This window comes from Centrocercus urophasianus, unplaced genomic scaffold (genome assembly GCF_019232065.1).
Source record: "Centrocercus urophasianus isolate 14NV4802_14NV808 unplaced genomic scaffold, USGS_Curo_1.0 seq_13, whole genome shotgun sequence".
NCBI lineage: Eukaryota > Metazoa > Chordata > Aves > Galliformes > Phasianidae > Centrocercus > Centrocercus urophasianus.
In genome coordinates, this window is record NW_024884475.1 from 3,090,118 (window position 1) to 3,104,550 (window position 14,433).

General features: G+C 36.4%; 1 protein-coding gene across 2 annotated transcripts in view; it reads left to right on the forward strand.

Annotated features, from left to right (window-relative positions):
- The window catches only part of CTNNA2 (catenin alpha 2), a 396,255-nt gene that overhangs the window by 279,743 nt on the left and 102,079 nt on the right, over positions 1 to 14,433 (forward strand). For both annotated transcript variants that reach the window (XM_042812772.1, XM_042812773.1), the window contains one exon: positions 7,846 to 7,926. In XM_042812772.1, coding sequence (XP_042668706.1) covers positions 7,846 to 7,926 — 81 coding nt within the window. The remainder of the gene's footprint in view (positions 1 to 7,845; positions 7,927 to 14,433) is intronic.

Below are 14,433 nucleotides of genomic sequence, written 5' to 3' on the forward strand. Positions count from 1 at the left end.
ATTGGCTTCTAGTTGCATACGTTGCTGAACACACTTTTGATAGGATATAAACAAGACCTTGTTTTCTCATGGATCATCCAAGCAGTGTAAGCATGACACAATTAAAAAGAAAGAAATGCAGATGCAACACCCAATACACCTCTTATAAGAAAATCCTTTAGATAGTGACAGAGGCAACCAACTTGTTTAAATCCTATTTTTCAGTGATATTTGAAATTCAAATAATTGTAAGTAAAGTTAAGCTAGTTCTGTGCCTCTTAAAGAAAGACCAGATTTGAGGGCTTTGAACTCTGAGGCTCTGTAATACCCAGTTCTATGCCATTAATAAAAATTCTGATGTAAATAGAAAGGTGTAGTTGGAACTTCAGTATGTTCATGAAAAAAAAAAAAGGCAACATTTTTGAATGCCTCTAAATACTGTGAACTCTGAGGTCCTCCCAATAGTCACATCATTTCTCAGAGGTGTCTAAAATGTGTCTGCACTGAAAAAAAATGCATTAAAATGTACACTGCAAAGCCATGGTCCAATGTTGTCTTGAATGAAATCCTTTCCTCAAACAGAGTAAGAAAAAAGAAAGTCTGTTTGCAGCCTTTTCTCAGAGCTTGTAGTAAAGTTGACATTTTGACATTTAATTTGCATAGCTCTTCACTATGGACCTCTATATCTGAAGGGAAGGACGAAATGTATGCTACCTCCTTTTCTTCCAGTTACTTTAGGTGATAAGAAACCACCCAGAAGTGAATTAAAAACAGATGGTAATTTACAGCTGGAAAGCAGTTGATGGTTAAATGGGGAAATTGACGGACCCTTTGCAAGTGGATGTCTGCAAAGAAATTAGAACAGTTCAAATTTCTCATGTAAACTGTTTTGACCTTCTAAATGGAAGCATCTGCAAGGTTTCATTTAATTGATGAGTGAGGAGATTTTCAGCTCATTTAAATTGGTGTGATATCATTGGAACTGATGGTTTTATAATAGTTTATACCAACTACATTTCTGCTCTCTCCTACTTTTTAGTATGAATTTAACTGTAATAGCATAAATTTGCGTAAAGAATGCAATTTATTCTATGACAAACCTGATGTTTTCCTTTTCAGATTCTCTGATGCTCAAAGAATCCATTCCTTTGCAAAGGAAAAGACGTTATTTAACTAAAAGAAATATACTGTGAATCAATTTGTTACAAAGTCACTCCCCTTCAAACAAGAATGAGAGGATAGCACGCTAAGACTTGTACCAGTTGCATTTGCAGTGATATAGATAATATTCTGCATGTTTTGGAGAGATTGCTTCAGGATGTTTCAAAAAGGCTATCTCAGTTTATCAATCTTGGCTCCTCCAATATCATTCCTTTGGTTTCATTACCCATTGCCTTTTCTACAATTTTGATACCATATGATGCTGTAAAATTCGATTTTGGATCGAATCAGCCTGTCTTCATAGGGGAGATGCTCCAGTCCTCTGATCATCTTCGTGGCCCTCCTCTGGATCCCCTCCAACAGCTCCCTGTCTTTTTTGTACTGGGGGCTCCACACTTCAACTCAGTATTCCAGATGGGGTCTCAAAAGAGCAGAGTAGAGGAGGACAACCACCTCCCTGTCCCTGCTTGCCACCCCTCTTCTGATGGAGTCTGTTTGCCTCCCCAGCTGCAAGAGCACACTGCTGACTCATGTTAAGTTTTTCATCTATCAAGACCCCCTGGTCCTTCTCCACAGGGCTGCTCTCAAAGACCGCTCCTTCCAGTCTGTATGGATGCCTGGGATTCCTCCAGCCCAAATGCAAAACTCTGCACTTTTTATTCCTTGTCTGATCCAGTTCTAATCCTAACAGGTCTTTCAAATCAAATTGCTGTCATTTATAACATTTCTGAAAATCCTTGACCATAAAACAAGAAATAGTTGCAGTAGTGAATTGTGCAAAATGAACAAATCAATACCCACAAAACAACCAAATTAAAATATTCCACGTAAGTTCTTCATCTAGTGAGAGCATAAAAAGAAGAGCAAACCACATGGCTAGTATTAAGCACACTGCTGAGTTCACCAGCTCAGCCTTGAGGTATTTGGATATTGTGATGATGAGGACTGCATGAAAATATAGATAAAATAGAAAGAGACACTCTTCTTCATCCCTGTACATATTCAATTGGGGTTATTTATTTATTTTTAACTGTGTGCAGATCTAGATGAAGCTTGTTTGGATCCAGGTGAATGCCAGTGTTTGTTCACCTGAGGTGTTCGGCTCAAGTTCTGTTGCATTTATTTACTATCTGGGGTTGCAGGGAAGTGGCTTACTCAGTTTTCTGCATAGTTATGATCCTTTATGCTGTGTTGGAACCTATTACACTCACTGTGATCTGGTCAGAATTTCACAAAGTAATTAAAAACTGCTGGAAGCAATTGTTTCATTTAGGGAAAACTTTTTGTCCATAACTTACATTTAAGAGCAGGTTAATGAATGATATCGTAGAACTGGGTAGTACTGTGGAAGTGCCCTGAAGAAAGACTGTAATTCAGTGTTTTATTGCAAAGTGGCAAGATAATATACATAGTGGGATCTGTTTGTCTTATCCTTTCTCTGTGGAATCCAAACCTTGCTCCTTTGCAACTGCTATTGCATAAGCAGTAGTCAAAATACCTGAGCAAAGGAAGAATTTCTAGGCAACATTTTCTCCCATTTATGCAAAATTATTCTCCCTCCACACCTCCCCCACAAGAAAAAAAGGGAATTATTAAGAACAAAAGGAAACACATAACATTTAATTCTATGTCGGGTGATCCTCTAGGAAAAAATGAATATGGAAAACGGGTAATTGCAGAACCTCCCATCTAGTTACTTAGACTAAGTGCTAAAAAGAAAAAAATATAATTGATGGATATAAAGACTGGATAAAATAATTGAGCTGTGTCAAACAGTGATTCACATTCACACCAGGTTCCTAAGAGCTTTTCTCACCGTACCAATTTGAAAAAAAATGTATGTATATGTATGTATTCTAAGATGTCTTGTTCAGTTCATCCATAGAGGGACCACACAACTTTCCTAAAATATGTCATCCTGACCCAAATCCCTAGCTAATAGCAAAGGTTTTCAACTTTCAGTGAAATTTAACCTCTACTCACCTCTGCTGGGATATATGGCTTAGCCTTTTCCTGACCTGAAATTAGTCTTCTTAACCTGACAGAAAGAGACTGTGTTGGTGTTCTTAAACCTAGCTGTCTGCTTAAAAGCACCAAGGCAGCTTATGTCTGTTGTTCAAAGTGTTTTTCTTCTTCCTGGTAAGCGTTTCTTCATCACCTTTAGAAGGACTACTGAACATGAGCATAGTTTTTAAAGAGTGATGTTGTTCAACATTTAAAATAAAATATTAGGACAGATATATTTTTGAGCAGCAGTTTACACCTTAATAAAACATTGTGATATTGAAGTTTTGAATAAACTGTAAAAAATTGAACCATTTACCGAGGGGATGATGAAAATATAAGAGTATATCAAGGTTTGGTAGCTCTTGGATCAATAGATAATCTTTCCACCTGTCTCCTGGAGGCTAAATTACTCGATAAATGGCAATAAGGGTGTCTTGGACATGGACCATATAATATGCTAGGAGATTGAGGTAGCCCAGGCATTGGGCTTATATATAAAGCAGCAAAAAAGACAAGGGAATGTGTGAAAACAATCATCCCATAACATCTGACATCATTTAAGGTTTTTATTATTATTATTATTATTTGTGATAAATTCAAAGACTGACCTTCTAAATTATGCATTTTAAAGGAACAGAGCAAGTATTTCTCTAACATCTCTCATTTGGTAGTTATGCATGTAGCTTTTTATTTGTTATATTATGCTGTGGGCCTGCAATTGCTATGTTTTTGTCTATTTCTTGGCAATTTTTTCCTGTCTTTAACAGGTTACAATTGTCAGACATGTTCATCTGTGTTGATTGTAAAATAAATTAATAATGTACTCCTAATAATGGATTTCCATTTCACATGACTGTGCACATGATGACAGAATTTTTTAGTAAAAGCATATGAAAGCATATCCATTAGCTCTCTTTATAAAAAGAATGGTAGCAGCTATCTTATCTGTTTCATATGCTGAAATGTCACATTTGTGATTTTCTTGGTTTTCTTTGGAATTATTCAAAGGTGAAAACACAGTTCCAGTGTGAAGCATTCTCTTCCAGAGTTGACTGTGTCTCATGGAAACTGCTTTGTCCCTAGACTGTCTCTGGTTGGCAGTGGTGGTGACAGTAGGCAGTTACCAGAAGGAAATGATAGTAACTAGATTTCTTCAGGTACTCAGTAACTGTAGATTGGTTATATTGAAAAGCTGTTCAGCTTCTCAGAGCGGGTTTAAAAGTACTTGAAAAATGTATTTGGGGGTTGCTTCTTATATTGGCTGATCTGGAAAGGGGACTGCATAACTTGGGGAGAGCTGCAATGCAATATCCACTTGTGGTTGGCACAGCCCATAGTTGAGAACCCATGGAAACTACCATAAATAGAGGTAATTGTGTTCAAAGGAACTCTGAATGCCAATTTTTTGACATTCCAAAGTTTCTATGCATTTCTGCTTATTCTGCTTTTAACTCAATTCAGGAGCAGATTTTACATCCCTTGTATCCCATTTCCGAAGTATCTTTCTTCCCTGTGCAGAAAAAAATTAACACAGAAATGCTGTCAGTCTCAATAATAATCTTTATGGTTTATCAGAAACACAGGAAACTGATAAATTCCTTTATATCCCTGCTAGGAGTGGAGACCAAAAATTTATCAGCGAGCAACTTTAATATAACAGTATTTAACAACTTAAATAAATAAACTTTAATAAACTTATATTTTCAGTGCAGAGCAGATGGTGTTTGACAGACCTGCCTGAAGCTATGTAACATCACATGCCATGCTATTTATTTTACAATAATGTGATTTACGAAACAAAATTATCTTCCTTTGAAATTGTACAGTGAATAAGGGCTTTTCTATCCAGATTTAAAGGCAGAAGCCATTTCACACATAAAAGGTGAAGAACACTTAAAATTCCTGGATAGTGAGAAACTTCAAGACATGAAAAGTGTCTCTAGGATTTCATCTGCACTCCTATGTGTTGATAAAGTATTGCCATAGAGAGAGCTCAGTCAGGTCTCCGTCCTCATGGTTTGATTGCTTGTTCTCCAGCACAAATCAGTTTATGCCATTTAGCATCTCAGATAACACGTAGAGCATGATTAGACCACTGCACAAAGGACTTTTCCTGTAAGCAGTATAGGTGAGACTTTTTGCTGTTTTGAGAGAAGAGGTTGGCCATATGGACATTACTAGTTTGTGTTGTGTGGCCTAAGGGTCACAGAAGGGCTCCCAGTTGTCTTGGGTATCTCCATAGGATGTATCTTAAGAGCCACTCTTTATATAATTTAAAAATAGACTAAAAAGGTGCAACAAAAAATTGAAAAGAGGTTTAAGAGAAACACTAGATACAGGCTACCATGGATCTATCCTCACAGAACAGTCGTTCGTCTAAAGAGCAATGTCAAATATTCAAGTTAGGAGCATAAATCAAACTTCTCATAGAATTACAGATTCAAATAGGTTGGAAAAGAGCAGTAAGCTCATCAAGTCCAACAATCAACTCATCCCTACCATGCCCACTGACCATGTGCCTCAGTGCCACATCTCCATGGTTCTGGAACACCTCCACGGATGGTGACACCAACACTTAACTTGGAAGCCTGTGCCAATGCCATTTAAGTCAATCTGAGAATTTCTACTTTCCTCCAATGATCATTTAGGGAATGTCAGGAGCTCTTGCTCCTAAGCTGTGCACTTTATCAGGTGCCTGATTTATTTAGTGTTTCTGTATTCTCTCACTGACTACTTTGGAGGAAGTCCTGGGTTAGTATTTTGGACACTGTTACGGCCCCTTATAATAGTGCCAAGGGTTACGTGCTTGATTTCACATCAGTGGTGAATGCACAGCAGATCTGCCCTGCACGAAATCACTGCTAACTAGTTCTCTTGGTTGAGAGCACTAAAATACCATCTCAATGTAGGCTTCAGTGTCATGATGTTTTCTAATTGTTCACATTGTGTTAATATTCACTGCAGTTTGCACCAAATAAGGAGAAACAAGAGAAGAATTTAAATGATATAACAGAAATTTCATTATTTGACTGGAAAAATAATGCATCCCAAAATGCTAATGTCACCAAGGATACTTGAGGCAGCTAGCACACAGCACAAAGCTGGAGTAATCGAAAATCTTCTGGGAATCTTTGTAGTCTAATAGACCAGGAACCTGGCTGAGACCAGCTCATCTGGCAGACCCATTTCAGAGAAGCTAGCAGGGGTTGAATACAGGTTGTCTGAAAATAAAAGCATGAGCCATAATGGCTATGGCTAAAGAACCATGGTTCTTTAGCTGGGGACCAGCAAAACTCAACCAAAGAATGAATGTGAGATGAACAAGATGAAACTGACTGTAGTTATAGAGGTGCCTCCTTTTGTAAAACACCAAATTTTCTGATTTGTATGATTAAATCTGGAATTTGTAATGGATTCTTTTTAGAAACATAAGAGATAAACTTACATTTTGTATTAAATTATTGTGGCAGTTGATGTCATTATGTTTTAATTTCTAAATAAAGAAAATAGGTTTTCATAGAATCATAGAATCATAGAATCACCAAGGTTGGAAAAGACCTAAAAGATCATCCAGTCCAACCGTTTTACAGATTTCTAAATGATGATTAAAGGCATTGTCATGATATCATAATTAGAATGACGGATAATAATGGAAAGCAGGCATTCCCTCTGCTTAAAGGAGAAGAATGGATTGGATTGCCTATGTGGCCATGTAGGGCTGATAACACAACACTGGACATGCAAGAGATCATTATTAAAAGGGTATATTTAATACTCATCCCACCCCAAAAGTGAGTTTCTCAACAGGTTCTGGAGACACATTCTATTAGGCTCAGTGGGAAATAGAAAACTGCTCTTAACTATATGCAAGGAACAATTCTAAATAGGAGCATTTGAAAACAGTGTTGAGAATAAAAGAGTTCTGCTAGAAAGAAAGGAAGATCGTTTTGGTTCTTGATGAAAAACTATCAAGCAGAGTTCAATGTGATGCAGGATGTGACAAATCTTGAGAGAAGCAGTGTTCTCTTAAGAGAAAGGTAATACAGCTGAAAAAGTCACTTAATGCTCTCTGTGCCATGGAACCTAGAAGAATATGTATCTTTCAGTGTATTGTAGCCACAGAAAGGTATCCTTCCTTCCTCCCCTCCCCCCTTTCATCTTTCTTTGTAAGGATCTTTGCTTTGAGACTTCCTGCAGGAAAATGTTTTAAGTGGAAGTTTTCTTTCAATTGCACCTAATGTCTGCCAATATGATTCCTGTTACAATCATAAGGACCGTTTTCCTTCTGTCCTCAAGCTGTGTTTCTGCTTATTATCATGTTTAACATTCCCAGTGCCTAGCAGGATAGAGATTAGAAGCTCTTAACGTTTGCTTTATAGTGAAAGGTCTTGCAGATATTTGGAGCATGGGCTATAATATATGCACATAATTTATTGTTGGAAAAGTTCTAAACCCTCCAGTGAGTCACCTTAATCTTTCTTCTTTTTTCATTTTAGGTTTGTTTTAAAATAATCTGCTGTGCCCCACACACATAAACACGTTTAAAACATTGTGTTGAAAATAACGCCTTAATTGGAAGCTAACAAAAAAGAAATGTTTTTTTTTTTTTGTTTGTTTAAATTAGCTTTAACTATATCAGTTAACAGTATGTGAATTGTGAAGTGTTATTCTTTAATTCCAATATTTGATTTTTAACAGACTGGAAGGAAAGAGAAGGGGGACCCACTCAACATTGCTATTGACAAGATGACCAAGAAAACGCGAGACCTTCGAAGACAGGTAATCTATGCTTTTATACTACTTCTTGATTTTCCTAGAAATTAAATGCTTTTTTGTTTTTGACATATGTAAAAGCATAAGGAATTTGTGGCTTTACGTAAATATACCACTACTTTGCAGATGACACTAAAAAGAAATACGGGTGTTAACTAAAAAAGGAATACTGGAACACATTCCAAATGTAACACCTAATGGTCTTCATATGTGGGATCAAGGAAGACTGGCCAAACCTTCACTGCCTTCATAGCATTCTCAGTCCTAAAAACACTGCCAAATGTGCTTATTAGTATTTATATGAATACTCTCAATGAAATATCAATCAGCAGAATACAAAAATGTTCATAAGAATTTCAGTGAGAACTTTTAAGTTACTACATGCCATGAAGACCCTACAGATAGGCAGAAGGCTGATAAATAATTGTAAAACCTAGTTTGAACACATTACTTTTAGCTCTGTGACTGTTAATAAGACTGAAAGATTTATTAAAAAAAAAAACAACAAAAAAAACCAAAAAACTTGAGATGGAATAGAATAGAGGGGAGATTGGAAAGCAGAAGAGAGAGAATCCTAAGAGTTTCTCTGTACATTTTTAAAGTTAATTTTGGGGAACGGACTTTTTACTGTTTTTTTGGTTTTTTTTCACTTTTGAGATGAAAGAGTTCTGTACTTTCTGTTAAAAAATATCACTACCTGACCAGTCAAATCTTGTTCCTAAGGAAATGATCTAAAATCTACAAATCAGCAAGATCAAGGAAGGACTTAAAAGTACCTCCAGTTACCTATTTGCAACTAGTTTCAGAAAGAGGGACTTTAAAAACAGTACCCTGCTCTTTTCATTTTGTCCTGAATTTTCAGCAAATGTGTTTGAGGGTAATATTCTCAGAGCTTATTCTCTAAATAATAAAAATTTTGCAATGGACTTACAGACAACGTTAATCATCAACTCTGCATAAAGCCTAGCATCACATCTGTTGCTCAGCTAATGAGAGAAGAAAGATCTCCACTGTTCTGACCTCCAAATTTGTGGGATCCTAGGTTTTGCAGTGGAGTTTGTACCATGTGTTGCCTCCCACCTCTGTTCTTATTGCTTGAAGGAAGTAGCAGACTAACACATGAGTTACTGTGCTGTACGAGGCTCTCAGCAGTTGTCTGAATTACTCATCTCTAATGCCAATTTTACTCTGAAACGTGATAAAAAAATGGCACCTTTCTCAATAAACTCTCTGTTTCTCACATATATTCTACTCCATGGGTGTTAAATTCAATCACAAAAATGTTGAAACTCTGTATGTGGGTAAAGTGAAGCATGTACATAAATAGATTCCTGCATAGAAATGAAGTATTTAGTATAGTTTTCTATATTTATGACTGTTAATCACATAGGTATAATGTTTATTAAATTGTGGCAGTCTCTAGTAAACTAATAAAGATTGGATCCTAACTGTGCTACAAAGATAAAGGAAGATAGAGTCTTTGCTTTCGACAGTGTGTTTTTGGTCTATGAATTGGTCTGCTTTAGAATCATAATCAATGTTGTGCTTTGTCCTATGCATAATCAGTTGTATAGGAAACATGTGCACATCTACCCAGGTCTGCCTAGACATCCCCAGCTAAATTTTCCAAGACAAGGACTACTTTTAATAGGTGGGGAGAAGGGATTAAAGGTGTAGAAGAAATGAACCAAGGCTGAGATTGCACAATTACACTCTTTCAGTCCTTCAATTTTGGGCTTACTTGTAGTAGAGACTACCAACTTTGAATACCATAATGCCTTTCATTTTCAATTAATGCATTTTGAAGCAGCCTTGTTGATCAGATTTATGAAGCTTAATGATACATAGAACAGGACAATCTACAAAATGTGGGGTTTTTTTAGTGAAGAAAGTATATATATTTCACTTGGTAGTCAGGTGCCCTTGTGAGTTAGTCGTCAGCAGCCAACCATCTAAGACTGATTTTTCTTTCTCTCCCCAGGTTACTTAGCTCTTTATCTCCAATATTTTTTATTTATTTATTTTTAATAATTATCATACAGCGGTGTGAAATGATGGTAGCTGGGACACACAGTGTTAAAATCCAATCTCACAATTTACAGGCATATCAGTACTTCCCATTCTGATGGAATTACATCTTTTATCTTATCATTTAAACACTTCTGGGCATTGGAAAAGTATTGAGGAGAATCTAATTATATAACTCAATAGAAACTGCAAGTAAGATTATTAACATTGGTTGGACTGAATAAGTTCTTGGAAGAAGACAGGTCTCACCAGCCCATAGCTTACTGCTGCCATTGCCTAGTTCATTTTGAACAGTTTGTAGAAATCACAGAGTTCTGTGTCTGATAAATAAGTTGTGCCAGTTGGCAGGATTTGGGGGTCTTTTTTTCTGGTACACAAGTCTGTAGTGAAAAACAAACCAACCAACAAACCAAACAAAAAAGCAAAACCTTAAAGCTGAACAAAAACATCCTTCACTGTGTGGAACAGCAAGCTACACTGAGAATAGCAGCAGGGTGCTTGTTGATGCCAGTTTTTATGTGTGTTTGTATTTTTCCTTAGGGAAAAAATGATACTAATCCTATACTAATATTAATGCTAACACCTTAAATACTACATCTAATCATAAAGCAGCATGCACACACTGTTTTTCCAGCACTGCAACTCTGTGGTGACATTGACACCACAGGGATAAGCAGGGATAAGCAGGAAGGACACCCCAAAGAATTTGGCTAAGGCACAAACTGGATGTATAGTGAGGCCTACCACGGTCCATAGATCATCTGGAGATGTGTGAGCAAGGCGCCAGCTGCTCTGCTGTCACCACCACTGGTGTCCCACCTGTCAGCGCCGCTGCCTCCCACCCTTCTGCTCTCATTCCTTTTCTGTATGTACCGTTCCAGCTCATCACCTGAGCTTGTTCAGTCTGTGTTAGCCAGTCGGTTTCCCCACCAGGTACAATAACCAAAACCATTAGTTTTCTCTTAAAAAGCAGATATTGGTACTGCCATTAATTTTAACAGTACAGCCTGTCTGCAGTAGATTGAAATAAAATAATAATTCTTTTTTGTCCATTCAAGCCAGATTAATACTTTATATGCATCCAAGTGGAAGGAATCACAGAGAAAAGAGAGATTTTTTTTTACCAACTGTTCTCAGCTGAACTGGAAATGTAGCTCTCATATAGCCATTAAGGACAGTGCATCCACCTCCTGTGGACTCAGTTGTGTATTATTACTAAAGTTACTTGGGAACACTTGATTAAATAAATAATTAGCAGAAAATTTTCTCTTTCTTTAAAATGGAAGAGTGTGATAAAATCATGTTTGTTTATCCAGAAATATAGTTTTGAAGATAATAAAAAGTCCAACTATTGAAGAGTCATATTTATGTTTTTAACATCTTCAATTTTTCATTCTGAAAGTGAGTATATCTTTTACCATAGCTTTTCATTTCAAATATAAGCATATACATATAAATTGAACATAATTGAACATAATTGAAAATTGAAAATTGAAAATTAAAATTGAAAGTAGTGCTTCAGAATGTTCAAGGATGATTCAGTTGCTTTAAGGTATTTTGATCATTTAGCATTTTGAAATTTCCAGGTTTCATTCCAAACTGGAACAAAGGAAAAATTAAATAGTAGTAAAATAGGATTTCTGGTTCCTGTTGCAGTTTTAGGCAACATAATTTTATAACAAAATATTTGAATAAGAACATTAAAGTGTAAAGTTTAGAAATGAAAACATTACCAGCTGCATTTTGATGAATACATTTGATACTTTGAGTGCTTATACTGATGTCCTTTGCTTTTGTTTTAATGTAGTGGATATCTGAGAGAAGTCAGTGCCACTGTTTGATACCCAAGTCTACATGTGCAATATCAAAAAAAATTTTTTTAAATCAACCATCTATTACAACCTCCTAGTATCTGCATGGTGATTTTGTGGAAAGCTATCATTGTTTCTAGACTTGAAATACCTATGTTTGCTTTCATGGTTATATGAATTCTTAAAGCGGACAGGTCTCACCAGTACATAGTTTAATGTTGCCATTCTTCACACCACTCCAAAGCAAAACATTCTAATCCAGCATTTATTTTTAGCAAAAATTTCTTTTCTCAGATTGTCTTTTTCAGACAGCATCCTCTGAGATTTACATATTGTGCAGACAGAGGACTAAAAAATTGACAACAATCAAATTAACGAAGACTTCTGTTTTCTGTAGAATTGTATCGTCTGTTTCCATCTTCCATTCTGCATGGTTGTTGACCAGCTGGTATCTACACTGATCAGCCAGCTACTGACTTCCCATTACAAATTTCCCTCCACAGAACTCAAATCTGGGTCACCTTTCTCCTACTAACAATTTTTTTTTAATCAAATAATTGTTCAACATCCTCAAGACTTTTCTAGTATGCTGACATTAGTTTGAAATTGCACAACAGATTGAAATGCATTAGAAAAAAAATAGAATTTTGAGCCTCATTTCCTCAGAAAATCAGTCTAAAACTGATAGCACCTTTGTCAAGTCTACGGTCTTTTTTCGGTTACCATCTGCAACAGCACTCCAAATATTCAAAGGTAGATGTTATTTTAAGGCTACAGTTCTAGTCATACTTGCATTGTGTAACTCCAATTATGTTATTAGCTCCTCCATATGATTTCTGCAGAGACAAATAGCTTGTGATTTTTCAAGAATGAATTTCATGGATGGCTTTAGTTTTTCATTTAGAAGTTGATTGGGTAATCTCAGCTACTTTGTAAGCTCCAAGCTAAAAGATTTATGAAATGGTTCAGATGAGTTGTCTTCCTCTTTCTCACAAATATTAATGGAGGTTTGGATATTGACTGTTTATTCCCAGTGTCTGCTTTTTTCTGATGGCCATTACTAGCATGCTGCTTGCTACACAGCTACATACTTTTGGCTATCTGCGATTGAGTTTAGTCATTTAAACATCAACTAGTATTAGTAATTGACTGCATTTGGTGTCCATTTTGCGGCCACACAGCCAGGCTTGTTCTGTCACAGATCTTGTAGAAGCCTAAATTCTGAAAAAATCCAGGTCACGTTTGCCCTTTGCATCCCTCTAATCAATTCATTAAGTGTCATGTAGTTTAGGCATCCCTTTACATTACCATTATGTATTATTGATTGCTCATTTACATTATCTTTGCCTTTGACTATGCTCTGAAGTATAACTTTGTGAGATATTTGGTGGTGGACTACAACACAATTTTCATTAGTTATCAGCCATAATCTCCAGCATACTTTAATTCAATTGCACAGCTACAATTATTATACTCGTTAACTTTTAGTCCTTGACAATACTGCTACATTAGTCTACAGGTTACACCTTTGAAAAAGATAGGTAGATGAGGAAAATATCTCATGTAATTTATCCATGCAAATTCAGTAACAGATCTTGAAAAGAGCTTTGTCATCATACTCAGTTCTTTCCTACTTTTTAGGTCTCTGAAAGTACTCACAATTCTGTGTACTTTCTTTAATATGGGCACAATAATTTGAATTAGATAACAGGCTTCATAATGTTCTTAACACTGTTTGTTGTATCTTTATTTCCTAGCTCTTGAGAGGCAGTCTAATCTCCCTTTGCTCTTTATGTCGGTCATTTCCACTTAGATTAAGTTGTATCACTACTGTTTATGAAAGCTATTTGTGGTTTAAAAAAAAAAAGTTTAGCACTTTGGAACGTGCCAAGAATTGACGTAGACTCTGTAGTGACTCTCAGAATAATATGAGTATTAGTTAGTGCAATTAGACTAAAGGGACACCTAAAAATGAAAAACTGTTTTCTCTTGGAACAGATTTCTTCACATCTAACCCATACAATGCAAATTATGTTATGAATAAACATTTATATAACACTTTCAGTATGTGAACTTAAATCTCTCTGTTTTCAAGTGCATGCATAGCTTGCTTCTTTACGGGATATAAAAGCTTTGAGGAAAACACAGAACCTCCCACCAAAAGTGGAAATTGTATCATCATTGTTTTACAGGCAAGCTACTGCCTTATAATGAGTTATCAAGTGTTACAGGGAGGACCAGCTCACCTAGAAATGAAACCTCTCTGTCCTGAATCACGACTTACTGATTTAAACTGTTTCTCCTCTTCCCCTTCTGAAATGCTCAGATAAAAGTTAGGCAACAGTTACTGTTAAGTTTTCAGTAGAACAATACGAAACACAGAAAAGTAGAGTTGCTTCTGAAGGTAAGGCTAGTTCAATTTAGATATTCCATATTGTACCAGATTTAAGGGTGTATAACATCCACATGTGAAGATAAAGCCCCGTGCAAGCGTAAGCAGTTAGAATCATAGAATGGCCTGGCTTGGAAGGACCTCAAAGATCACTGTGTTCTAACCTCTCTGCCACAGACACCATTGTGACCCACTAAGTCAGGCAATGGACTGGCCTTCCCAGGGCCCCATCCAGCCTGGCCTTGAACACCTCCTGGAGGAGGAGAGAGAGGGAGGGGGGGA